Source organism: Carcharodon carcharias, chromosome 3 (genome assembly GCF_017639515.1).
Source record: "Carcharodon carcharias isolate sCarCar2 chromosome 3, sCarCar2.pri, whole genome shotgun sequence".
Classification (NCBI taxonomy): Eukaryota; Metazoa; Chordata; class Chondrichthyes; order Lamniformes; family Lamnidae; genus Carcharodon; species Carcharodon carcharias.
This window is the reverse complement of record NC_054469.1, coordinates 54341410-54368029: the sequence shown is the minus strand read 5'-3', so window position 1 is coordinate 54368029 and position 26620 is coordinate 54341410. Positions and strand designations below refer to the sequence as shown.

General features: G+C 39.3%; 1 protein-coding gene across 2 annotated transcripts in view; it reads left to right on the top strand.

Moving 5' to 3' along the window:
- The window catches only part of yme1l1b (YME1-like 1b), a 44674-nt gene extending 19259 nt beyond the window's left edge, over positions 1 to 25415 (top strand). For both annotated transcript variants that reach the window (XM_041184139.1, XM_041184138.1), the window contains 16 exons: positions 1936 to 2037; positions 2128 to 2237; positions 2321 to 2471; positions 6684 to 6767; positions 7715 to 7797; positions 7881 to 7971; positions 9568 to 9720; positions 9821 to 9953; positions 10590 to 10652; positions 11147 to 11259; positions 11342 to 11497; positions 12671 to 12822; positions 17791 to 17917; positions 20389 to 20462; positions 23481 to 23567; positions 24414 to 25415. In XM_041184139.1, the coding sequence (XP_041040073.1) occupies positions 1936 to 2037; positions 2128 to 2237; positions 2321 to 2471; positions 6684 to 6767; positions 7715 to 7797; positions 7881 to 7971; positions 9568 to 9720; positions 9821 to 9953; positions 10590 to 10652; positions 11147 to 11259; positions 11342 to 11497; positions 12671 to 12822; positions 17791 to 17917; positions 20389 to 20462; positions 23481 to 23567; positions 24414 to 24557 (1823 nt within the window). In that variant the 3' untranslated portion in view covers positions 24558 to 25415. The remainder of the gene's footprint in view (positions 1 to 1935; positions 2038 to 2127; positions 2238 to 2320; positions 2472 to 6683; positions 6768 to 7714; positions 7798 to 7880; positions 7972 to 9567; positions 9721 to 9820; positions 9954 to 10589; positions 10653 to 11146; positions 11260 to 11341; positions 11498 to 12670; positions 12823 to 17790; positions 17918 to 20388; positions 20463 to 23480; positions 23568 to 24413) is intronic.
- Positions 25416 to 26620: the final 1205 nt, after the last annotated feature.

The window sequence follows — 26620 nt, the reverse complement described above, 5'->3', positions numbered from 1 at the left end:
CACCATTTTCCCAAAAATATTAAGAAGTAACATCCATCCATCTTGTCCTGCAACCTTCAGTGGCTTATGTACATATACAACTAAGGTCCTCTGCTCCTGCACCCCCTTTAGAATTGCACCCTTTATTTTTTAGTATGTCTTCATGTTTTTCCTACCAAAATTAATTACTTCACATTTCTCTGCACTGGATTTCACCTGCCACCTGTCTGCCGATTCCACCAACCTTTCTGTCTTTTTTTGTTTTACACTATCCTCCTCACAGGCCACAAGCCACAATGCTTCCAAGTTTTGTACACTTTTACATAATTAATGAATTACTTGAACTCAAGATTCTGGTGCACAAGGAAGTTTAATCAGAGCTGAAGCTATACTCTCAACATTCCATAGGTGTCATTTTGCTAAAGCGTGCCTAACTGCACAATGCACAAATGTAGCTTCCATAGGAGATGGTATAGATTCCATCAAGCTTCATTGCTTCAGGAAATATTATCGGTCATGTCAGTTAATTTTGTGATGAGCCAGCAGCTGAATGCTTTATTATGAATAATTATATTGAAGTCTGAAGTCACTTCCTGAAGCGTTAAACAGACAAACTAGTCAAAATGAATTCTTTCTTCTAAGCCCCTTGCAGAAATGCAATAAAACAAATCCTTTTTGGAGCGGAATCCTGATCAGTGAATTAAGGGTTTATCTGGGCATGTTTAAGGAGTCAAGTTCACCTTCGGTGCCTCATGCCCAGACTAAATTGAACTACGAACGAGTGAAACGTGCTGTGGTGTTATGCAGAAAACTACTGTTGCACAATAGCTTTGAAACTCTGTCTCAGAAATGTCTATAATAACCACCATGCATAAAAGCAGAGCCAACTGTAATGTTTGTAAGAAATATAAGTATATGCCAGTATATTTATGTTTCAGGCCATTGATAAAACTGACACTTGGATCAAAGCATCATTAAACTTAATTCACCCATTTTGCATCAGGATGGGAGTTGTATATTTGATTGTATGATCAGCAGAAACAACATTCACTTTTAATAAGTTTTGCAATCAAAAATATTTATATTATTATTCCTCAATAGATTTACTTTGTTTCTAGCCAATCTAATGGCTATTAAATGAATGTACAAATTTTGTTTTGTGTTTTGTTTGAGAATGTATATTTTGAATGAAGAAGTGAGATGAGGAATTCAGTGCAGGTATAATTTTTTTTTATATTGGAAAGCCTTTGCCAGAAAATAAAGTTGAAAATTCCATCAGGTCCCATTTTGACCAATATTTTTGACCCGGAAATTTAATTAAGGTTATTTTACACATTTCGTATGCTCCATATTTTGTTAATATCCTCACATTGTCGTATTGCAATAACTTTTATTTAAATAGTGCAATTAATGCAAACATTAAGGTAAACGTCCCAAAGCATTTACAGAAAACAATCAAAAGAAATGGATGCAGATCCAAAAAAAGGTGTCAAGACCAGCAACCTGGTCGTGGGCCTTAAAACAAGAAAAAAAAGGTAAACTGATCGAGGGAGAACTAGACTGCAGGCACAGTCCCCATTGGTGGATTGAATGTAGGAGGGCTTGCATAAGAGGCTAGTCAGAGGAACAGGGTCCTGAAATGGAGTTGAAGGGCTAATGAAACAATAGGCTCATCTGGGTATTTGCAAATGTTTTTTCTGTAAGCAGAGCTGCAGCAGTAGCTAATCTCTGTCTGCAGTGTGAAAAACATGCGTCATGTGGAGCCCATGCTCCTAGATATAAGAATCTAAGTATAGAATGACAGAGGATTGATGTTGGACAAATCTTTTATCCTTGAAGTCTGTTTCCTAAAATTTTTTAATGACTAACTGTGTCCTAACTTCTAACAACAAGTTTTAATATAAATGTGTTGGTAGTTCACCACTATGTATATTTAAGTGTCAATTCTGTTTCTAGGATTTTCAAGCAATATCTTCAATGTGCTACGTGCATCTCAGCTTTCTCGACAGCACCCAAGGCCACTACAGACACTCTGTTCCAACCTCCACCTGTGCCCAAGTATGTATTAGAGATATTAACTGTTGATTCCTGCGTTAAAATGATCAGTGAAATGAAGCGTTTTTAAAAAATGTAAATTTTTTTTAAAAGTCCAAGAGCAAATACGTGGCTTTAAAACTCTGAGGTCAAGACCAAGGAGACTAGCAGCATCTGAGCATTTAGTTGAATCAGAAAGTATCGCTCCTTCTTCATTTATGAAGGTAAGCAGAGATATTAGCCTGCCAATTGAAACATAACCTCCTCTTCGAAAAAACTACAGTACAGTTGACTTTTTTATTTCTAGGGGCTTCTGTTGAGGGACCGAGGTCGAGAGGTTGAAAATTTGGACAGCTTGATAAAAACTAAAAATATTCCTGATGCGCATCAAGATGCATTTAAAACTGGTTTTGCAGAGGGCTTCCTAAAAGCACAAGCTCTTACACAAAGGACTAATGGTAAGTGAATACAAAGCATTTGCCAAGACAGTTTTTATCACACAACAATAAGGGTCTTTTTTTTTCACTACTTGTAACTATTTCCCACCTTCCTGCTTTCTTGCTGATATATCATCCTTGGTATAGTTGGGTGTTGACTGAGGCTATATTTTAAAAAAAGACATTCAGTTGACATTCTTCATGTGTGAATATAGTGCATATTATTTGACCATGACCTTCCAATGTGCAGGTCAAGGCAAACACATAGCAAATGTGATCAAGGGTCCTGTTGACCACTGCAAAGTGGTCTTGGCTGAGGAAAATGACATTTCAGAAGCTCTGGCAATGAAATAGTCATCAGGGCAAATCTAACCGAGAAATTGAGAGAGCAGAATGAAGCCTTTAGAATTACATTAGAAATTAACACTGCAAGTAATTGTGGGAGTTGTGGGTTTGTTAGAGATGTTCATGAAAAGTCTAGCGCAAGAGGGAAAAGTCCAGGGTGGGAGTGAAGAATCTGAAATGGACTGTAGGTGAAAGGTGAGTGAATATTGGAAACATAATTAGTAACATTTTCAGGATTGGAGCAGATAACATAGGCTGCACAGCCAGCAATGTATTGGAAAAGGAGACTAGATGGGTGCCTGAGTATGATGGGAACAGAGAGTGTTTATACCCTACAGAAAAATTTGGCTAGAAGCCATGTGGGTTCCCATTGTGGCACCATTTATTTCGAGGATGTGAGTGGAATTGAGAGCAATTATTTAGGTAAGAGCAAGTTCAGCCAGGTGGAAAAGGGTGGATAGGAATTGCTTTACTGTGCATTCTAGTGTGATAGAGTTTCAGAGCAACTGAATATTCTTGGTGAAAAGTTGTTGATTGAGAGCCTAGAATCTGAATTCATTGTTAACAAAAAATATTAGAGGGGTCACAGATACAGTGACTGTGCAGGGGAAGAAAAAGAGGATAACATTATATTGCACGTGTTTAATACAACATTTCGAATTTGTATGTGCCGTTAAGTCCTGCCTTTTGTGACTTGTTTGCATCTTCGCTTACCCGCGCTAAAGCTTTTGCATGAGCAATTGTTTGCTTATCTGCGTTTTCTTGCCCCTCTCTCATTAAAGACGCTTTATTCTAAATGAAATTTATTCCATTAGCTATGATGGAGCAGAGACCTTTGCACGTTTCAGCGGAGAGATGACATCAGTCTTTGGAAGCGGATTCCTTCCATTAGTCCAGGTTGTGGACATTTAATCTTTTTTTAACACTTTTCCAACAGAGTGAGGAGGGCCTGGAATGGTTGTAGCTGAAGTGTAGCTGAAGAGGAATTAACCTGGAAATGTCCGAAGCTCTTGGTCCAGAGCTGCAATAACAGCTCTGTTCAATTTGGAAATATTCACTGATTTATTTGTCTTTTTATGTAAAAAGCTTGTCTGCCAGTTTTGAGGTGATTCATGTTTTTCTTAAATGAGGATTGTCGCTTTAAAAATTTTTGATACATGCCTTGGATGTTAAAAGAGCAGATGAGTCTGTAGTTGGATTCTTTTGTTACAACATTGAGCTCAGAGGCTCCCCCTGCCTGTTGCATACCATAATTTGCTGTATAGTAACTGCACAAACCAATGCTGCTATCACATTCCTGGAACCTATCTGACTCCATTTGTGAAGCATGTTTGTCATTCGCGATTTTGCCTTTTGCGAGGTTTCATGGGAACATAACCGCCACAAATGACTTTATTGAATATTTCTGTAACTTTTCAAATGTGCGTCTATGTTTAAGAAAATCTTTATTTACCATTTAAAAATGTTATCGTGAGAGCAATAGATCACAAATGTACAGGAGTGCAAGAGTTTGCGCAGTGTTGCTGGTTGATTCATTCTAACCATGTGATAATACCAGAGACCACCACAATCCAAACAACCACAGCTTGTGTTTATATAGCACTGTTAATGTAGTAAAATGTCCCAACGTGCTTCACAGAAGTATTATCAAGCAAAGATTGACACAGCCACGTAAGGAAATATTGGAGCAGTGGCATGTTTTAAGGAGCATCTTAAAGGAGGAACGAAAGTTAAATATGAAGGACTGTTTAGGAAGTGATCCCCAGAGCTTCGGGTCTAGGCATTTGAAGCTGCCAATGGTGGAGCAATAAAATCAGATTAAAGATGAGGAGTGGTGAAGCCATGGACATGTTTGAAGAATTTTAAAATCTAGACAATTCTGGACTGGCAACCAATGTAGGTTAGCGAGCACAGGGATGATGGACGAATGGGATTTTGAGAGTTAGAATGTGGGCAGCAGAGCTTTGGATGAGCTTGAACTTACGCAGGATGTGAGGTTTAGCCAGATAGGCATAGGACTAGACAAGCTTAGAGTAACAAACGCATTGAGGTTTCAGTAGCAGTTTAGCTAAAGTAAGTGTACATTTGGGCGATTTTATAGGTTGTTGAGAAGTTGGAGGAGGGTGTGTGTGCAAGGATAGATCAGAGCTAATATGGGGGACAAGTTAGGGAAGTTTGCTGGTCAGCAGTTTAGTGGGAATAGGGTTGAACTTGCAGGAGGTGGATTCCTTGAATTAAGTGAGCTTGGAGAGGGCATGATGGGGGAAAAAAACTGGAGAAAAATGTTAGGGCAGGGTGATCTTTGGGAGAGGTTTGGCCCAGTAGGCTGGAAGAGAGGTGGAAAGTAGCAGATGCAGCTGCACAGATGGTCTTAATCTTTGTGACAAAGTCCATTTGATGAGGATGACCTCAGAGCAATTGTTCCAAGCAATTCATTGTTTTTGGTCTTCGACCTGTCAGGAAAATATAATAATTTTCATAATGTTATTGGAATTTATTGTAAGATAGGAATAGTGTGTGTGGGGGGCTTAATTAAATTAAAGACAGCTGGTCTGAAGGCTTTGATGTGTCAGAAGAGAAGCGAGGTTTGAAATGCTAATAGGTAAACATGGTTGGAGTTTTGGTATGTGAGATGTAAAGGGACCATTTGCATTTTTAAATAAATTAGACTAGTTTGAATTTCAAAAGAGGTTGCGAAATGTTACACTAAGCCAGAAGAAGCTAAACAGTGTGTTATTTTTCCCAAAGCTTACTGATAAAATTGGTACTATGAAAAATTTTTATTATTAGAAAAGTAGAAAAGCCATATTGGGACATTGGGGTTTACATTAAAAAAGGAGAAATCTGTATAAAGGAGATGAGTTTCTGTGTAAGGGAACGAATTCTAAGATCTAGCAAGTGTGAAAAGCTTCCAGCCTCTAAGCCTCAAATTGTTGACTACATGAACTGAAGTGACGAAAACTCATTCTGAATTCGACTGTTCAGGGTATCGTGTTACTTTGCCTGGGTCTTTTAAAATCTGTGTTTACTGTTGCCTTAATGGAGTTGTAACTGGGAGTTAGGTTAGCTAGGGGAGCTTGGAGTTATCATAGTAATAATTTGTAAACCTATGTTTGTGCTTAAAATCATTTTTATTAATAAAGGATTAATTTAGTTTTGTAAGAAACCTATAAGACTTGATGTTCTTATTACTACTGAATTCAAGGCACGTCAAAATAAATACAAATTATAAAATAGTTGTGGCAGTTGTTTCAAGTTTCCCTCTGGGATTTGAACAGCTCAGCATTTACCATCCACTGTGGCATAACAGATCATAACACTCCAAAACTTTTTCACTTTATTGAACTATTTTTAAGTTTATTCCTTCAATAGAGCTGTTTGACTTTTACAGACTATGCTCTGCTGTATCCAGTCTCCTCTAAGCACAATTGTGCACCGTTCATGAGCCATGTAACCCCTTCACTCTGCTGAACTTGACTTGACTTGTGCCTCACTTCCTTTTGAATGGTTTAGTGAAGCCCAGGACTGGGAAATAAAAATGGAGTAAATTTGAATAGTAAATTGGAAAAATGGGCTTACCAAAATATGCATATTAAAAACAAAGAGGAAAAGCCCAAAAAGAAAAATTTTAAGATAATTTAAAAGGTGGAATAAGTAAAAGATTGTGCAACTTCCATACAGAATGGTAGATTTGTTTTAAAAAATGAACTGACAAACTTATGCAGTGAGTTGAAAGAGCTTATATTGGTAACTGCAGGTGTAAAACCTTATGGTATAAATGTGTGGAATGGTGGCGTTCTCAAATGCACTGTGCTGCCTTACTTTCTAGCATTCTTAAGGAAACTCTCTCCTGTGTAATGACTAATGCCGCTCCTTTGCTTCCCCCAGACTCTTTAAGAAGAACAAGGCTAGTTCTTCTGTTCCTCCTCTTGCTTGGGATTTATGGCCTATCCAGAACTCCGTTCTTATCTGGTAAATTTTCAGTGACTTTTTTTTTTGCTGTTGTACTTTTGAACCGTATATAGTTGAAAGGGACAATAATTTATATGTTATCCCATCATTTCAACTTTCTGACCACCTACTTGTAAAACATTTTAGCAGTTCAAGTTGATGTTCTAGTAAGTGTGCATTTAGATGTATGGATGCATAATTTTTGTGACATTTGTAAGGTGAGAGAATTCACAGCATGGTTTGTATAATATTGCCTCTATCTTAAAAAGCGTCTACCTAGTTTCCTGATGAAAACAGTATGTTGGTATTTAATATTTAATTCATTGGGTCAGGTGGAACTGAAATTTCCTGTGAATACTCAAAAACCTGTTACACTATTTAAAATTAATCATTTCTATATAAGTAGCGAGTATGCACTCGAACTTTTTAAACTAAATTTAAAAATATATACTACAATCAAAAATTCGGGAAAAATTCTAAACTAATTAATATTTTGTAATTTAAACTTACAATGTTTTTCTAAAATATATCTGTTAACTTTAGCAGAATGTCTCGGTGAGGTAGATTAAAAGCCAACTCCAAGCATATTGACCCACACTAAAAGCTTTCCTGTTTTCTGTTGAAAAATTCAAATTGGCGCAGATCAGTTAAGCTGAACGTTGTTGGTCCTTTCATCTGTAATTAGTATGGACTTTAAATTCCATTTTAGAAAGCTTTGTCTGATAGGATTATGGAGGGGCCATTACATCACTTTCTATCATATTAACATGTGCATTTGTATCAACGATGTACTGTATTTATTCTATTTGCACTGTTCAGTTCATTTTCGTGAATGGTGGGTAAAACAGTGATATAATTAAACTTCAAGCATCATTGTTTCTGGGTTATTTTGCACTTGGGTTCAGTGAGTTTTTAAGAGGGACGGTTGTAGAAATCAAGTATTTATTTTACACCTGCCTTTCCAACAGTGCGATTTCGTACTACATCAGGACTGGATGCAGCGGTGGACCCAATTCAGATGAAAAATGTAACCTTTGAACATGTGAAAGGGGTAGGTAACACTTGTCTTGCCCTTAAGTGCATTGAATTTGAAATTATTCATTCGCAAATATTGTTATTATAACTTCATCTCAGGTGGAGGAAGCGAAACATGAGCTACAAGAAGTAGTGGAATTTTTGAAAAATCCCCAGAAGTTCACTGTATTAGGAGGCAAACTGCCTAAAGGTATGTAGCTAGGAATTATAACTTCATTAATGCGTTTTTACTACCACTAGTGTCTAAATACTTTTTTTTTACAGCTGATTCCAAAAAACGTCGGCTATGTTTAAGTGAAATTTCTACTAGAAGGAATTTTTTTATCAATTCATGGGACCAATATTTCTTACCCACCCTACTTACCCTTTAGAAGATGATGAGCCACTGTTTTGAACCGCTGCAGTCCGTATGTTGCAGCAATTGCCTCAGTACTGTTAGGAATGGAGCTCCAGGATTTTGACCCATGCCTATGACTGAAGGAATGGTGATATATTTTCATATCAGTATGGTGTGTTACTTGGAAGATGGTTTGTAAATGGTGGTGTTCCCTGTGCCTCCTGTTCTTGGTGGTGGAGGTTGTTGGTTTGGAAGGTGTTTTGAAGAAGCCTTGGCAAGTTGCTGCAGTGCATCCTTTATATGGTAGATGCCTCAGCCATGGTGTACCAATGAGTAAGAGAATGAATGATTCACATGGATGGTGGGGGGCTAATCAAGCAGGCTGCTTTGTCCAGGATGGTGTCAAGCTTCTTGAGTGTTGTTGGAGTTGCATTCATCCAGACAAGTGGCGATTATGCTGTCACACTCTGACTTGCATCTTGTAGATAGTGGACAGGCTATGGGGAGTCATTTGCCACAGAATAACCTCTGATCTCTTGAACCGTGGTATTTATGTGGTTGGTCCAGTTAAGTTTGTGGTTAATGGTGACCCCTGAAATGTTAGTTTGGCGGGAGGGTGATGTACAGTGTTAAATGTAGAGAAGAGATAGTTCGATTTTTGGAGCTGGTTATTCCTTGGCATTTGTCTTGCATGAATGTTACTTGCTATTTATTAGTCCAAGCCTGAATATTGTCCTGGTCTTGCTGATGCGGCCACTGACTGCTTCAGTATCTGAGTTGGGAATGGAACTGAACACTGTAGTCACTAGTGTACAACCCCATTTCTGATCTGATGGGGGAAAGTCATTGCTGAAGCAACTGAAGATGGTTGTGCTAAGACACTGCCTTGCAGTTGAGATGATTGGTTTGTGCTGGATCTTACTCCATTCAGTGAAAATTTCCCCCTAATTCCCATCGACTCCAGCTTTACTAGAGCTGTTTGATTTCACACTCCGTTAAATGTTGCCTTGGTGTAAATTGAAGTCACTCTGTTTTCACCTGGAATTAAGCTTTTATTTGTCCATATTTGGACCAAGACTTTTGAGGGCTGGAGCCGAGTGGTTCATTGCTCATTAATGACCATGAGCATCTTGGGCTGTTTGTCCTTGGGTTTTTTAATATTCTAATTGTATAATAAGCTCAAATGGAGGTTTTGAGAATTGTAAGAGTGTATAAGAATTGCTATCTATTGACTTGAGAATTGCTTCAAATGATCTGTCTTGAAATATTTGTACAAGTAACAATTAAACTTGAGTAGGAATGTAATTAGTGCATGATTAATGCTTCTAATTCTGCAGTGTTTTTAAAAAGATGTTTAGTACAAGCACACATGCTTAAAATTTTGATTTCACTGTTGTTAATTCATAATGTACCACTTAACCTGAAATGCCCAATTCTGTTTAATTTCAGGTATTCTTTTAGTTGGACCCCCGGGAAATGGGAAAACTCTCCTTGCAAGAGCTGTCGCAGGCGAAGCGGACGTACCATTCTATTATGCATCAGGATCAGAATTTGATGAAATGTTTGTTGGTGTTGGAGCTAGTAGGATAAGGAATCTGTTTAGTATGTTTCCCAGTCTATACAATGAAGATTTTGTAGTTGAATCGTCACACTTTTTAATTTCCTTTTTGTTTTAACTTGCCCTTTTGTGTTTGTATTTTAGGGGAGGCAAAAGCAAATGCACCCTGTGTCATTTTTATTGATGAGCTGGATTCTGTTGGTGGCAAGAGAATTGAATCTCCCATGCATCCTTATTCTAGACAGACCATAAATCAGCTATTGGCAGAGATGGATGGGTAAGAAAAGAGACCAACGCACTGCCTAAAGTAAAATTTGAGGTGAAATGGCATGGTTAAATGGGCATTACTAGTTGTAGAGAATACCTTGCCCATGTGACCATTGTTTACACGAATTTGCACAAGGAGTGTAAAGCTTTGCAGCTTTTTTAAGGTCATCACAGCCAAGTCAAGTCCTATTCTTGCCTGACCTTGCACATGTCCAGCAGGGACCACCATATCTTGGAAAAACAAATTTGGCTTTTGTTTCTCCCACTTTATCAAAAGTCCAGTGAGAGAGGTTGTAGGGCATTCAGTGTCACCTTGGCTGGGATTAATAAACTTCATTTATGATCAAACTTGGGGAGCCTTCCTGGAAGTGTGAGAGAATATCACACTAACACATTACCATTGAACTGCTGGATGACAGAATATGCCTCTGTAAAATTGTGATGTAAGTGTATTTTTTTAAAGCAAGAACACTTGAGCAATTACGTACATGGCACTCCATTTTGTAGCCCTAAATAACTTGTGCTTTATAAGGATTTGAAGAAACCCACAAGCAAAATAGTGGTGGTTACTTGACATTTTAAAATTGCATTTCAATTACAATAGCACTTCATAGCTAGTGCTGTAAAGTTTTATTTTTCTCTTCAGTTTCAAGCCCAATGAAGGTGTCATTATAATAGGAGCTACAAACTTTCCCGAAGCATTGGACAAGTAAGTGTAGATTGAACTTTGAGTTATTGTTGTTTCTAAATTTAAAGTGTAATATGTTTGTAGGAAAATGGCAAATAACTTTATTGCTGCTTTATTTGAAAGAAAATCTTGGCATATGGGTGTCATTGTTGTTTGAATGAGATTTTGTTTGAGTTAAACTCACTTGCAAAAGGAGTAACCGTCTGAAATATTCAGCAACAGAATGTGCAGGATTGTTTTGACAATTGTGGTAACATAGTCTTTACTTCCAGCATCACTCAATAATATGTTTGTAATTCTACCTCGTCAATTTGATTGTTCATCAGTTGAATTGTTGTCAATATAAAACTTAAACCGAAGCTTAGATTGATAGTCTTGAAGTAATTTTGACAAACTCAACTGTATTTTTTAGCAACACTGATGTTAGAGTACAACAGTTATGCAATAGGAAAATGTCCCAAGTTTGGACACATTTTAAGTTAACGCTGGGTTTCTTGTGTATCCTTCCTCCATAGTGCCCTTGTCCGTCCAGGTAGATTTGACATGCAAGTTACAGTTCCTCGACCAGATATAAGAGGGCGAATAGAGATTCTTAAGTGGTATCTTGGCAAAGTTAAAGTTGATCCAGGTAAGCTGCAGCTACTCCTTAACAAAGGTAATTATTGCAAACCTATTTTCTGTGTGATTTGACTCTCAGTTTTTTTTTGTAGCAATTGATGCAGAAATAATAGCTAGAGGCACAGTGGGTTTCTCGGGGGCAGAACTGGAGAATCTGGTCAACCAGGCTGCCCTAAAAGCAGCTGTTGATGAAAAAGATCAAGTTACAATGAAAGACTTGGAATTTGCCAAGGACAAAATCCTTATGGGTATGTTCTAACTAGCTATTTGAGTTTTGACTTTCTAATAGCTTTAATAGCGCTATCTGTAAAGTTTCTGCATTTTGAAGTTCCAAGCTACTACTATAGAGGAAAGAAAATTCAGGATAAAGGCTTGGAAAATTTTTTGTTTTGCAGTTCATGTTAATTGGCTACTTCTGTGTTTAAGAACTGTTTTTTGCATTTGTCTTATTATTGAACTAGGTGGACAAACTTGCATTTTCTGTTTTTTTTTCTAAAGTCAACTGCATCTGTCACATGAATGTTAATGGAAATCATCAGTTTACGTAAATTCCTGTATATATTATGTAGAATAATGCTTCTTGGAGAAACCACTTGTATAAATTTTTAGGGGGTGTTTATAACATAAACTTAGTCATTTAATCCATGCATTGTCATTTATCTGGCAGAATGTTTTAGGATGAGCAGGCACTGAGATGCATCTTCTCTCTCACTCATTTATATTGGAGCTTTCCAGCAAATCTTCAATTAGCTAAGCTGGAGGCTATAGGAAATTCCTGGTAATCAGGTGTTGAAGTGAGAAGCCATTCTGAAGTACCCCTAGAAAAAGAATATTAATAAGTCAGACATGCACATCTATACACCATTTTTAGGAAGTTATTCAGATATTTAAGTATAGAAATAACCCTTTAAAGTCATTATCAACCATTGCCCATAACATTTTTAGCTCCTTTCCTTTTCTCTGCTGCCTAAGGCTGAGTACTCGCCCTGTAGGGAGTCAGCTTGCATCTTGATTTTTGTATTGTACTGTCTCTTTTTGGTAGTTTCTGAAACATATTGGAGTATTTGGAAATGAGATTCCAATACCCTATAGCAATGAACTAAAAGGACTCGAGTTTAGTTTGAGTTAAGAGATCTGTATAGTAAAATTTGTGATTCACAAAAGTTCACTTTTTCTTTTCTGGGGTAAATCAGGAATTAAACTCTAAAATTTGTTGTTGATGTATTTTGATCAAAATTACGCAGGGAATTTACAACTCAATTTAATAGTAATAATGGCGAAACTGATTTTTCTGGTTGTGTGTGGATTAAGATGGTTGAATATCTGACTTTAAAAAAATCTGATATTGTAAGGCCTTTGTTCAAATTGCATCTTATTTGAAAATGTTCTATTTACATTTGACTGTTGTCTGCTGCTAATAGGGCCAGAACGCAGGAGCATTGAGATTGATTTGAAAAACAAAACAATCACAGCATACCATGAATCAGGACATGCTATAGTAGCACATTTCACAAAAAATGCTATGCCCATTAATAAAGCTACAATAATGCCAAGAGGACCTACCCTGGGACATGTAAGTGTAAAATTGCACTTAAAGTTTTGTCTTTCAAGAAATTAGTGACAAGTTTTCTTTGGTTTTAAAATGGAACTGATGCAATGTAAGTAAATATCCTGAGTGTTGATTTTTTTAAATCAAGCTTTAACTGGCAGCGTAATGCAGTATTGCAAGGTTAACAATTTGTCAAAAGAGTGATTGTTTTTGTAGATTATCATTACTTGGCAGCAGGAAATTCCACAGCATTTTTTTTTTCAATATGTAACACCATCCAAAAGTCACCTACCTTAAGTTACAGATAAAATTAGTGTTATGATCTCCATAGAGATCTTTAAAGTTTAAAGAAAAACTCGAGCACCAAGTGTGATATCGCAGCCATCACAGAGATGAGGTTGAGGGAGGGGCAGGATTGGCAGTTCAACATTCCGGGTTATAGAATCTTCAGGTGAGGCAGGGGAGAGGGTAAAAGAGGAGGAGGCATTGCATTATTAGTTAAGGAGTCAGTTACTTCAGTAAGGAGAGATGATATCTTGGAGGGGGCATCGAATGAAGCTTTGTGGGTAGAGCTTAGGAATAAAAAAGGGGCAGCCACATTGTTAGGTGTTTATTATAGACCCCCAGATAGTCAGCGGGAAATTAAGGACCAAATATGTGCACAATTTGCAGAGGTATGTAAAAACACTAACAACAGGGTAACTAAATTAGGCGATTTCAACTTTCCCAACATTAATTGGGATAGACAGAGTGTTAAAGGCTTGGATGGAGTGGATTTTTTGGAATGTGTACAGGAGAACTTGTTAGGTCAATATGTAGAGGGTCCAACAAGGGACGGCACAGTGCTGGGCCTAATTCTGGGGAATGAAGCCAGACAGGTGGTGGTGGGGGAACATTTTAGCGATAGCAACCACAACATGGTACAATTTAAGCTTGTTATGGACAAAGAAATAGACAAGTTGCAACAAAATGTTTTGGATTTGGGGAAGAGCGGATTTTAGTAAAATAAGGCAGGATCTGGCCAAGGTAAACTGGGAACAGCTACTTGTGGGGAAATGTACAGAAGAGCAATGGCGGGGGGGGGCGTTCAAAAAAGAAATGGGGGAGGGTACAGGCTCAACATGTTCCCTCTAGGGTGATAGGAAGGAGTAACAAGCCCAAGAACCATGGATGACCAGAGATATTCAGGACACGATGAGAAGCAGTAGAGGCTTTTAGCAGGTACAAGGGGAACAAATCAGCAGAGGCATTAGTAGAGTACAGAAAGTGCAGGGTGGAGCTTAAGAAAGCAGTTAGGAGAACAAAGAGGGGATATGAGAAAGCTCTGGCTGGTAAAAGTAGGGAAAATCCCAAGATATTCTACAACTATATCAATGGGAAAAGGATATCCAGGGAAATAGGGCCCATTAGGGACCAAGTGGGCAATCTATGGGTGGAGCCTGAGGACATCAGTAGAGCGTTGAACGAATACTTCACATCCGTCTTCACCCAAGAGAATGAGGATGAAGGTATGGAAACTGTGAAGTTCTTGAACAAATTAATATAGAGAGTGACAAGGTATTGGAGGTGTTGGCAGGCTTAAAAGTGGAAAATCTCCAGGTCTGGATGATTTGTGTCCCAGACTGCTGAGGGAGGCAAGGGAGGAGATCTCAGGGGCTCTGACCCAAATCTTTAATTCCTCTCTGACCATGGGTGAGGTGCCAGAGGACTGGAGAACATCTAATGTGGTTCTGCTATTTAAGAAGGGTTGTAGAGATAAGCCAGGGATCTATAGACCACTGAGTCTCAAGTCAGTGGTAGGGAAACTATTGGAGAAAATTCTGAAGGAGAGAATCTATCCCCACTTGGAGAGGCAAGGTTTGATCAGGGAAAGTCAGCATGGCTTTGTCAGAGGGAGGTCATGGCTAACAAATTTGATAGAAATTTTTGAGGAGGTGAGTAGATGAGGGTAGTGCAGTTGATGTCGTTTATATGGATTACAGCAAAGCCTTTGCCAAGGTCCCACATAGGAGACTTATAAAGAAGGCAAATGCACAAGGGATACAGGGTAATTTGATAAGGTGGGTTCAAAATTGGCTTTGTTGTTGGAGACAGAGGGTGATGACAGAAAGCTGCTTTAGTGACTGGAAGCCAGTGTCCAGTGGCGTACCACAGGGATCTGTGCTGGGTCCCCTATTATTTGTCATTTATCTAAACGACATAGATGACTACGTGGGGGTAGGATTAGTAAGTTTGTGGATGACACAAAGATTGGCCGGGTGATTAACAGTGAGGTTAAGTGTCTTGGGCTACAGGAAGATATAGACGGGATGGTCAAATGGGCAGAGAAGTGTCAGATGGAATTTGACCCTGAAAAGTGTGAGGTGATACACTTTGGAATAAGTAATTTGACAAGGAAGTATTTAATGAACGGCATGACACTAGGAAGTTCTGACGACAAAGGGACTTTGGCATGTGTGTCTACAGATCTCTGAAGGCAGAGGGGCATGTTAGTGGGGTGGTGAAAAAGGCATATGGGATACTTGCTTTTATCAATCGAGGCATAGGTTACAAAAGTAAAGAGGTTATGTTGAAGTTGTATAGAACCTTGGTGAAGCCACAGCTGGAGTACTGTGTGCAGTTCTCATTGCCACATTATAGGAAGGATGTGATTGCACTGGAGGGGTGCAGAGGAGATTCACCAGGATGTTGCCTGGGATGAAACATTTAAGTTATGAAGAGAGGTTGGATGGACTTGGTTTGTCTTCGTTGGAACAGAGAAGACTGAGGGGTGACCTGATCGAGATGTACAAGATTATGAGGGGCATGGACAGGGTGGATAGGGAGCAGCTGTTCCCCTTATTCGAAGGGTCAGTCTCGAGGAGGCACAAGTTCAAGATGAGGGGCAGGTGGTTTCGGGGGGATGTGAGGAAAAACTTTTTTACCCAGAGGGTGGTGACGGTCTGGAATGCGCTGCCTGGGAGGGTGGTGGAGGCGGGTTGCCTCACATCCTTTAAAATGTACCTGGATGAGCACGTGGCATGTCATAACATTCAAGGAAATGGGCCAAGTGCTGGTAAATGGGACTAGGTAGGTAGGTCAGGTGTTTCTCATGTGTTGGTGCAGACTCGATGGGCCGAAGAGCCTCTTCTGCACTGAGATACTGTGATTCTAATTTAAAAATTCAGCAGCTTTCAAATTCCTAATCCAGTTCTATATAAATTGAAACAGCACTCAATCTTCCACCATATTTTAAATTCTGTGATTCTGATATAATCTTGCACACCTCGATCAGGTCGCCCCTCAGTCTTCTCTGTTGCATCGAAAGCAACCTCCTCAAAAATTTCAATCAAATTTGTTAGCCATGACCTCCCTCTGACAAAGCCATGCTGTCTATCCCTGATCAAACCTTGCCTCTCCAAGTGGGGATAGATTCTCTCCTTCAGAATTTTCTCCAATAGTTTCCTATCACTGACGTGAGGCTCACTAGTCTAGTTCCCTGGCTTATTTCTACAACCCTTCTTAAATAGCAGAGCCACATTAGCTGTTCTCCAGTCTTCTGGGCCCCTCCCCCTTGGCCAGAGGGGAATTAAAAATTCGGGTCAGAGCCCTTGCGATCTCCTCTCTTGCCTCCCTCAGCAGTCTGGGACACAAATCATCTAGACCTGGAGATTTGTCCACTTTTAAGCCTGCCAACACCTCCAGTACCTTGTCACTCCCTATATCAATTTGCTCAAGGACCTCGCAGTCTCTCCCCCCGAGTTCCATACCTTCATCCTCATTCTCTTGGCTAAAGACGGATGTAAAGTTCAATGCTCTACTGATGTCCTCTGGCTCCACCCATAGATTGGTCCCTAATGGGCCCTACTCTTTCCCTGGTCATCCTATTCCCATTGATATACTTATAGAATATCTTGGATTTTCCCTACTTTTACCAGCCAGAGCTTTCTCATATCCCCTCTTTGCTTTCCTAAGCTCCACCCTGCACTTTCTGTACTCCACTAATGCCTCTGCTGATTTGGTCCCCTTGTATCTGCTGAAAGACTCTCTTTTCCTTCTCATCGTTTCCTGAGCATCTCTGGTCACCCATGGTTCCCTGGGCTTGTTACTCCTTCCTATCACCCTGGAGGGAACATGTTGAGCCTGTACCCTCCCCCATTTTCTTTTTGCACGCCCCCCCCCACTGTTCTTCTGTATATTCCCCCACAAGTAGCTGTTCCCAGTCTATCTTGGCCAGATCCTGCCTTATTTTATTAAAATCCGCTCTCCTCCACTCCAAAGCGTTTTGTTGCAACTTGTCTATTTCTTTGTCCATAACAAGCTTAAATTGTACCATGTTGTGGTTGCTATCACTAAAATGTTCCCCCACCGCCACCTGTCTGGCTTCATTCCCCAGAATTAGGCCCAGCACTGTGCCGTCCCTTGTTGGACCCTCTACCTATTGACCTAAAAAGCTCTCCTGTACACATTTCAAGAAATCCACTCCATCTAAGCCCTTAACACTCTACCTATCCCAATTAATGTTGGGAAAGTTGAAATCACCTAATATAATTACCCTGTTGTTAGTGTTTTTACACACGTCTGCGAATTGTGCACATATTTGGTCCTTAATTTCCTGCTGACTGTCTGGGGGTCTATAATAAACACCTAACAATGTGGCTGCCCCTTTTTTTATTTCTAAGCTCTACCCACAAAGCTTCATTCGATGCCCCCTTCAAGATATCATCTCTCCTTACTGCAGTAACTGACTCCTTAACTAATAATGCAGTGCCTCCTCTTTTACCTCCTCACTTGTCTCGCCTGAAGATTCTATAACCCGGAATGTTGAGCTGCCAATCCTGCCCCTCCCTCAACCACATCTCTGTGATGGCTGCTATATCACAATTCCACATGTACTTTGTTTTTAAACTTTAATTAGGACTTTTACTAGAGTATTTGCATACTTTACCAAGATTTGCAGAGGGTTACTAAGGAGCTTATATTAAGCTTTCTTACAACGAACTTCTCTCACAGGTATCATTGTTACCAGAAAGTGACAGATGGAGTGAAACCCGAGCTCAGTTACTTGCTCAAATGGATGTCAGCATGGGTGGCAGAGTGGCAGAAGAACTCATCTTTGGAACAGAACAAATTACCACAGGTTTGCATTAAAGAACATAAGTAGGCCATTTAGTGACTCAAACCTGTTCTGTCATTCAATGAGGATCACAGCTGATCTGCAACCTCCCTCCATGACCTTTGGCCCATTTGTCTTCATAGCCTTGGTTAACAAAGATCCATCAATCTCAGATTTAAAATTAACAATTGATCTCGCACCAATTGCCATTTGTGGAAGAATTCTGAACTTCTGCCACCCTTTGTAGAAATGTCACTCCTGAAAGGTCTGGTTCCAATTTTTAGATTATGTTCCCTTGCTGTAAACTTCTCGAGCAGGGGAAATAGTTCCTCTCTATTCTTTCAGTTCCCCATTTGTCTTGAAAACTTTGATCAAATTCTCCCTAAACCTTCTAAATTACAGAGAATACAAACCTAGTTTGTGCAATCTCTCCTTGTAATTAACTCCTGGAGTCCAGGTATCATTTTGGTAAATCCATGCTGTTTTCTTTCCAAAGCCTATACACCCTCCCTAAGGTTTAGTATCCAGAACTGCTCAGAACTCCAGGCCCTGCATGGCTTCGTTTAGCTGAAGCATGACTTCTACCCCCTTATATTCTAGCCCAGGAAGCCCAGCATTCAATTTGTCCTTTTGATTATTTTCTGTATCAGTTCATGACATTTAAATCTATGTACCTGGACCCCCACAAAGCCACTTTGGATCTCCACTGTTTCTAGCTTTTAATCATTTAGAAAGTACTCTGTTTTTTCCTTTTTAGGCCCAGTGTGGATAACCTCACGTCTTCCTGCATTGAAATCAATTTACCACAGTACACTTAATCTTTTAATATCTTTTTGTAATTTTATGCTTCCATCTACAGTGTTTACAATATTACCCAACTTTGTCATTGGCTAATTTGGATATATGTCTTTTTATTAACAATTTAGATGATGGGATAAATAGTAATTTGTTGAAGCCTTCCTTATGGGACACCACTTAGTTGTGTTCTGTCAATTAGACCATCTGCCCATTATCCCTACCCTGTCTCCTGACACTCAGCCAATGCAATCAGGTTTATCAGACATGATTTACTCCTTAAAAATCCATTCTGGCTCTTTCTGATCAGCTGAGAATTTTCAAGACGTTCAGTCACCCAAATTTCCTTGTAACAGTTGTTAGGCTATTTGGTCCATAATTTCCTGGTTTCCTTTTCTTATCTTTCTTAAATAGCAATGTAACATGTGCAGTTTGCCAATCTAAAGAAACAGCTTTGGAATTGAGAACTTTACCCAGATTATACAGCACAGAAGCAAGCCATTTGGCCCAATCAGTCCTTGCTGATATTTATGCTCCACTCGAGCTTCTTCCCATCTTTCCTTATCTAAATCTACTATTGTAGCCATCTATTCTCTTCTCCTTCAAATGTTAGTCTAGCTTCCTTTTAAATGCATCTGTATTGGCCCAGGCTAATGTCCTGAGGACATGGGTTCAAATCCCACTATGGTAGATGTTGGAATTTAAATTCAGTTAATTAATCTGGAATTGAAAGCTAGGTTCAGTAATGGTTACCATGAAGTTATCATCAATGGTCGTAAAAACCCATCTGGTTTGCTAATGCTCTTTAGAGAAGGAAATTTGCAGTCCTTACCTGGTCTGGCTTACATGTGACTCCGGATGCAGAGCAATGTGGTTGACTCCTCTGAATTGACCTAGCTAGCCACTTGGTTGTACCGGACTGCAGAGGTTCAAGAAAGCAGCTTGCTGCCAACTTCTCAAGGGCAGTTAGGAATGGGCAACAAATTCTTGCCTTGCTTACGATGCCCATGTTCCATTAAGACAATTTAAAAATATTATTCATTTCTGCACTCCCTGTGATAGCATGTTCCACATTCTCCCCACTCCTTTGGGTAAAGAATTTTCCTCTAAATTCCCTTTTGGATTTTTTGGTGAAGCTGACTGGTCCATAATTCCCTGGACATGTTCTGTCCCCCTTTAAATATAGGAATTACATTAGCTATCCTTTTGAAGATCAAAGTTTGGACATCTGCAATGTTCTCACCTACTTCCTTTCAAGTCCCGGGATGGAAACAATCTAATCCTAGTGATATGATGTTCTTCAGTGCTGTGATTTTCTTCATAACTGTTATTTTGCTCATGTTAATTTGGTTGAGGCCCTGTCCCTATTTCAATATTAGTTTTTCTGAGATGCCTAGAATGCTATTCTCTTGCTCTACAGTGTATCCTGACACTATTTACCTATTATGTGAGCTATTTCTTTTTTTATTGACTATCACCATTACCAGTTTTCAAATGGTCTGCGTTGCTTCTGACCTCCCTCCCTTTCCTAACATAATTGTAAAAAAAAAAAGTTTATTTTAATATCCCTTGCACACTACTTTACATTTTCCCTTTTTGTAGCTCTTACTATCTGTTTTGTCACTTGTTGTTTGAGTAAAAGTAGAATAAAAACATTTGTTTGTTTTCTGTAACTGCAATACTGTATTGTTTCAACCTAGGTGCTTCAAGTGATTTTGATAATGCAACCAAAATAGCTAAGTTGATGGTCACAAAATTCGGAATGAGTGATAAGGTAAAAAGTTACATTCTTATTTGTTTATTGAAACACTCATCCAATTTGTAGTATCAGTATTTTTAAGTTAACTGCAATGCAGAAGTTGTTTGGATCTACTCCTAGTAACTGCCAGTGTTGCCTATGGACTGTTCTCCACACCTCAGCAGTGATTTGTCATTGCTCTTTCCCAGTTGAATTAAAGTGTCACTTTGTGTTGCTTGTTAACTTTCCTTTTTATTTTCTTCCAACATCATGAATAAAATAGAAGCTCAATTCAAACATTTGCAAGTCAACCACAACCTATTCGCACTTTATTTTGCATTTTATTTTCATGTATCTGCCACCTCATCTCTTTTCTTAAATTCACCCCTTGATGCTTTCTGATCCAAAAGAACTGTATTTGCTTCTGTTTTGATGACCCTATTTGCCTTTACATTTTTACATTATCATAGAAAGAAAATTCCTGATTTGACTTAGCTCTAGAACTAAGGGTCACTGTTTTAAAAATAAGGGGTCACCCATTTAAAATTTTTCACGGTCTTTGGAACTCTCTTCCAGAAAAGGCGGTGGAAGCAGAGCCTTTGAATATATTTAAGGCTTAGGTGGATAGATTCTTGGTAAGCAAGGGGGACTGGTAGGTTATTGGGATAGGCCGGATGCGGATTTGAGGTTACTATCAGATCAACCATGATCTTATTAAATGGCGGAGCAGGCTTGAGGGGCTGAATGACTTACCCCTGCTCCTTGTTTGTATGTATCTGTTTCTTACTACTCTCCTAATTTATAACCTGGGCTTGGCTTGACAAATGAAAAGTAACATCTGTGCCAGGTAATGACCATTTCCAACAACAGAGAATCTAACCATCACCCCATGGCATTCATTGGCATTACCATTGCTGAATACCCCACTATCAACATCCTGCAGGGGGGGTTACTGTTGACCAGAAACTGAATTGGACTAACCGTATAGATACTGTGGCTACAAGAGCAGGTCAGAGGCTAGTAACCCTGTGGTGAGTAACTCACCTCTTGACTCTCCAAAACCTGTCCATCATCTACAAGGCACAAGTGAGGAGTGTGATGGAATACTCCCCACTTGTCAAGATGAGTGCAGCTCCAGCAACACCATCCAGGAGAAAGCAGCCTGCTTGATTGGCACCCCATCCACAAACGTTCACTCCCTCCACCACCGACACACAGTAGCAGCAGTATGTACCATCTACAAGATGCACTGCAGGAATTCACCAAGCCTCCTTAGGCAACACCTTCCAAACCCACGACCACTACCATCTAGAAGGACAAGGGCAGCAGACATATGGGAACACCACCGTCTGGAAATTCCCCTCCAAGCCACTCACCATCCTGACTTGGAAATATATTGCTGTATCTTCACTGTCACTGGGTCAAAATCCTGGAACTCCCTCCCTAACAGCACTTTGGGTGTATCTACACCACATGGACTGTAGCGGTTCAAGAAGGCAGCTCCCCACCACCACCTCGAGAGCAGTCAGGGATGGACGATAAGTGCTGGCCTAACCAACAACAACCACATCCCAAGAATGAATTAAAAAAAAAACTCAGGATGGGTAACATTTGGGGCTGGATTTTCCAGTCAGAGGTGGCTCAGCACCACCTTATTGAAGGCAATTAGAGATGAGGAATAAATGCTGGCATAACCAGTGATGCCCTCATCACATGAAAAAATACATTTTTAAAAAAGTGGGTTTGATTCTGGCTCGCGAACCTGCCTCTGTTGTAAAATCAGAACTGGCAGCGATTTTTCCTGGGTCGGTGCCTTAATTAGGTAAGGGATGAATCTGCTGTCCAATTAGGCTGCCAGAATGTACGAAGGGAGGTGTGCTGCCTCCAGCGGGACAGCAGGAAAGGGCGCCTTTAAAATAGTTTCCTAAGTGTTCTATATCTTATGCTGTAAAATTGCTGATTTCAAACCATGTTGTTAGCCAATCATTAAAATGTACAGTTTTCTTTAGAAAGGCAGAAGGGAGTTTACCAAACCCAGTACTCTAGAGAACATTGCTGTGCATCCTCTATGTTGAAGGTTTAATGCAATCCTTGTGTATAGGACATCGTTATTAATTCCTATGTATTTACCCTCACATGAATTACCACCAATGTGCCCCTTCGACATTTTCCTTATTGTGTACTGCTTTAAGGTAGATAACTGACCATTTTGTACTATGCCACTAACTTTCATAATGTTTTCTTTTTTCCTGACTCGCCTCTGACATGCGCAAGCCTGCCCTCACTCTTCCTGAAGGCTGAGGACTCCTAAAGACCAACCACCCTCACCAAAGTTGTAAAACATCTGAAAGTTGTGTTTTCAATGAGCCCTCAAGTAGTTTAATTGTCCTGTTAATGGCCGTGGGCCAGTTCCAAGGCCCACACTCTTCCCAAGTCCTTGTGAAAACCGCTGACAATGGAAACTGAGGTGGAACTTCTGTGCTGCTCAGTGGCCATTTTTTACTGTCGTGCCTCTGTTCATCTGCTTTGGGACAGGAAAATCTGGCCCTTAGAGTCCACTAACTTCAGTCTTCCTTCTGAAATTTTGGCTTTATCAATGCAAGGTTCTGCTTCAACACAAAAACAAAAAATGCTGGAAAAACTTTGCAAGTCTGACAGCATCTGTGGAGAGAAAGACATAGTTAACATTTCGAGTCTGTATGACTTCTTCCTGCTACTGCTTCCTTGCTATTGACCATTAATAGAGGCTCTCACTATTCCATATAGCATCAAAACTCCACAATTCATCTGTATTTTGGAAGGTAATTCAGCTAACCTCAACCTTGTCTGCATTCCATCTTCAGTGCTGAGCTCTTTTGCTGATCTCAAGGTGTTCTATTACAGTACAACTAATTAATGAGGTTAAGTGGATGACTGACATCTAACTGCAAGCCTTACCCCTGTTCTCCATCTTTACAGAAGTAGTATGTATCGTATTTTTGTCATCTTTGCTATTAACCTAACTTACAGTTTCTTGTGTGTTGCAATCACATTCTATTTTGCTTTTACTTGTAGCTTGGAGTGATGACTTATTCAGATCCAGACAGAGTAAGCCCAGACACTCAATCTGCTATTGAACAAGAAGTCAGGATATTATTGAGGGTAAGATTATTTTTGTTAGACATGTTAACTAATGCAATACTGAAACATCTGAGCATATTTATGGTAGTCATTTTTGATGCCTAGACTTAATCAAATGAGATTATTTTTCTCTAAACTTAATAGCTCCAGAGTCTTGAGCACAATAATCTAGACTGACAGTGCAGTACTGAGGGAATGCTTCAGTGGAAGTACATTCTTTTGAATAAACCCATGCCCTGCCTGCTCTTAAGTCAAGGATTCAAGGGATGAGATGTTATCCTCATATTCCTGGCCTATATTTGTTCCTCAGTCAACATGAATAAAACCAAATCATCTGCTTATGATCACATTGCTGTTTGTGGGAGCTCATGTGTAATTAGCTGCTGTCTTTTCTGCATGTATTGCCAGTAAAATTCATTGCCAGTCAAATGTTTTGGGATGTTTTAGGACTTTAGGTCATGAAATGTGCTGTAGGAATGCAGGTCTTTCACATTTTTTGCCATTTGCACACTTTGGTGCTCTTGCCCTTCGACCTCATGCTCTGGCCCCACTCTCAAAATCTCATCCTACTGCTGTTTTCAGTCTGATGTTTGGAACCAACCCTAATCTGTTTGGCTGTTTGTATCACAGTATAACTTATCTTTTGACAGTTAAATGTTTCCACTAAACTGCAAGACCATAATGTAATTTAACTTTAATTCATTTAGTTTATTTTCAGTATTGTTCAGTGTGTGAATAGTTTAAACTATCCACATGACAACAGCACATAGAAATTCTCAGTAAATTAGTGATCCAATGTGAAATGTCTGCAATGTACCTGTAACCCTCTTTTTTGAGGTAGGGCTAAAAGTCTTTTTTTAAATACAGGATTCTTATGAAAGAGCAAAGCAAATCTTGAAGACTCATGCAAAGGAACACAAAACTCTTGCAGAAGCTTTACTGAAGTACGAGACACTGGATGCCAAAGAAATACAGATGGTTCTTGAGGGAAAGAGACTCGAGCTAAAATAACTTCCCATTGGAATAGAGACTTGGTCCATGCTATTTACCCAGATGTATATATGTGGAAGAGCAGTAGCCCACTGAATGTATACTATAGGCAGTTTTAACTCTTGAGGGCATTGTTAGTATTTTCGTAGTCACAGAAAATGATCATTCCCTCAGCGAAATTATCTAAAATCTGTGCTCTGGAGCTGTTTTAGATCCTAGCCCAACCATGCCCATTGAATAAATGGATGAGTTTTTAAGTGATTTTACATTTATGAACATTTTGCTCTGTGTAGTGTAAGATCTAAAGATGGTGAGCATGATGAAACATGGTGAGCATTGTTGCCTTCAACTATTTTCTTTTTTCCCCTCTTTGTATTTTAAGTCTATTTATATACACATTTGAGATGCAATTTTGGTGAGTGCTTCCCAGTAAAATTAAAATCAGATGAAATACTGCGGGGTTGCTTTCATCATTGACTCATTCAGGTATTTGTTCATTTATTTGTCTATTTATCCCTAGACTGCTACTGGGCATTCCAACCTTTCATTACCTTTTCTGTACTCCGTATTTTTGGGGTTCGTAATATTAAAGCAAGAGTCTCTCTGATGCTGAAGTGCGCAAAAATAGTTACTTATTAAGTCACCACTAGCTTTCTAGCTTTGCCTTAAGTAGCTATGAGGGCATAATTGCACAGAATGCAAAATATTTCCCCTCATCCTTTTTTCTGTATTGTAGAATAAACAGTGTATTGTAGGAATTGGAAACCAGAGAATGTATAGAAAGTTTATTAAAGTTGTACTTTTTATTTTGAATATTAGCGGTAAGTACCTCAGATTTTGAGATTTCTATTGACACCTAAAATAAAGAGTCATATCTGAGTTTCTTCTATTGTACATTGTATTTGCTTTAATGAAGTCAAGAATGTAAAATAAATACATTTTTACATATTGCTCCCCAAGCTGCTTGCTGCTCTGGTTTCCCTGGAAGGAGAAGGCAGATGGTCTTGACTGATATGTTGCCCAGTGCCACTCTGGGGTAATTCATGTTTACAGAGACATCCAGTTTTAGGATGACACTTGGCCATCTAATGTGTGTTCTTAGTCTTTTAAACTCAAGATGTTTATAGAGTACAGTATCCTGTAGTGTCTGTCATTTTATTAAACTGAAAGCAATGAGGCATGTTTCACAGCTGTTTCCCCATTTAAAAAATACATTTTTCTCATGGTTTCTCAAAGTATCAGTACTAATCCCATTTTAAGATGCATGGACATCTGCATGGTCCTCTGCAAATGATTTTTAATGTTTTTGGTGAATTTTTCTTCATAGTGGGATGTTTGACTTGGAGCTGTCAGCTGGCAAAGGTTTGGAAACTTAGCATTTAAGGGATTGCAGATCTGAACTCGCATCCCAGTTTTTAGTACATTTAATTTTATTTCTCAAGTTTATGTTTCAGATGACTGATATTAGTGCTAGGGAATGGAATAAATTCCATTATCCCTCTGTCAGTACCATGCACTCCCAAGGTCAGTTAGATGCAGAACACGATTGACAGAAAAAGATCCTCTGTTATCCAGCCTTTCCCCAATAATTATGATATCTTGTGTATTACAATATATACACGCACCACCCCACCTAAAATCATGTCATCTCCTGGAGTGGAGGAGTCTGAAAAATCTGGGAAATTCTTCTCGTGTTGTGGCAGTCAAAAGTAGTCCAGATCACTCCGATCCGAAGAATTCTATGCATTACCTATCTTTTCTATAGGGTGATCTCCACCCCCAGCCTGAAGGCAGTCCTGTTCTGGCTTGAAGGAATTTGATGTATCAGCATCCACTACATGAACCTACTCTGCAGGTTCTCTTGGAAAAGTACCATGTCCTGACATTCTATAAGTTAGATCTGTTGTTAACATATTTTAATTAGAACCAACTGTCAACTCTAACACAGTCAGCTCTCTTTATCTTTTGAACCTTAGTCAAATCTCCCAAAAATAGGTGGGAATGCAAATGGTGAGGATGACGGTGTCTACAGAGGGACATAGACAGGCTAAGTGAGTGGGCAAGAACTAGGCAGATGGAATATA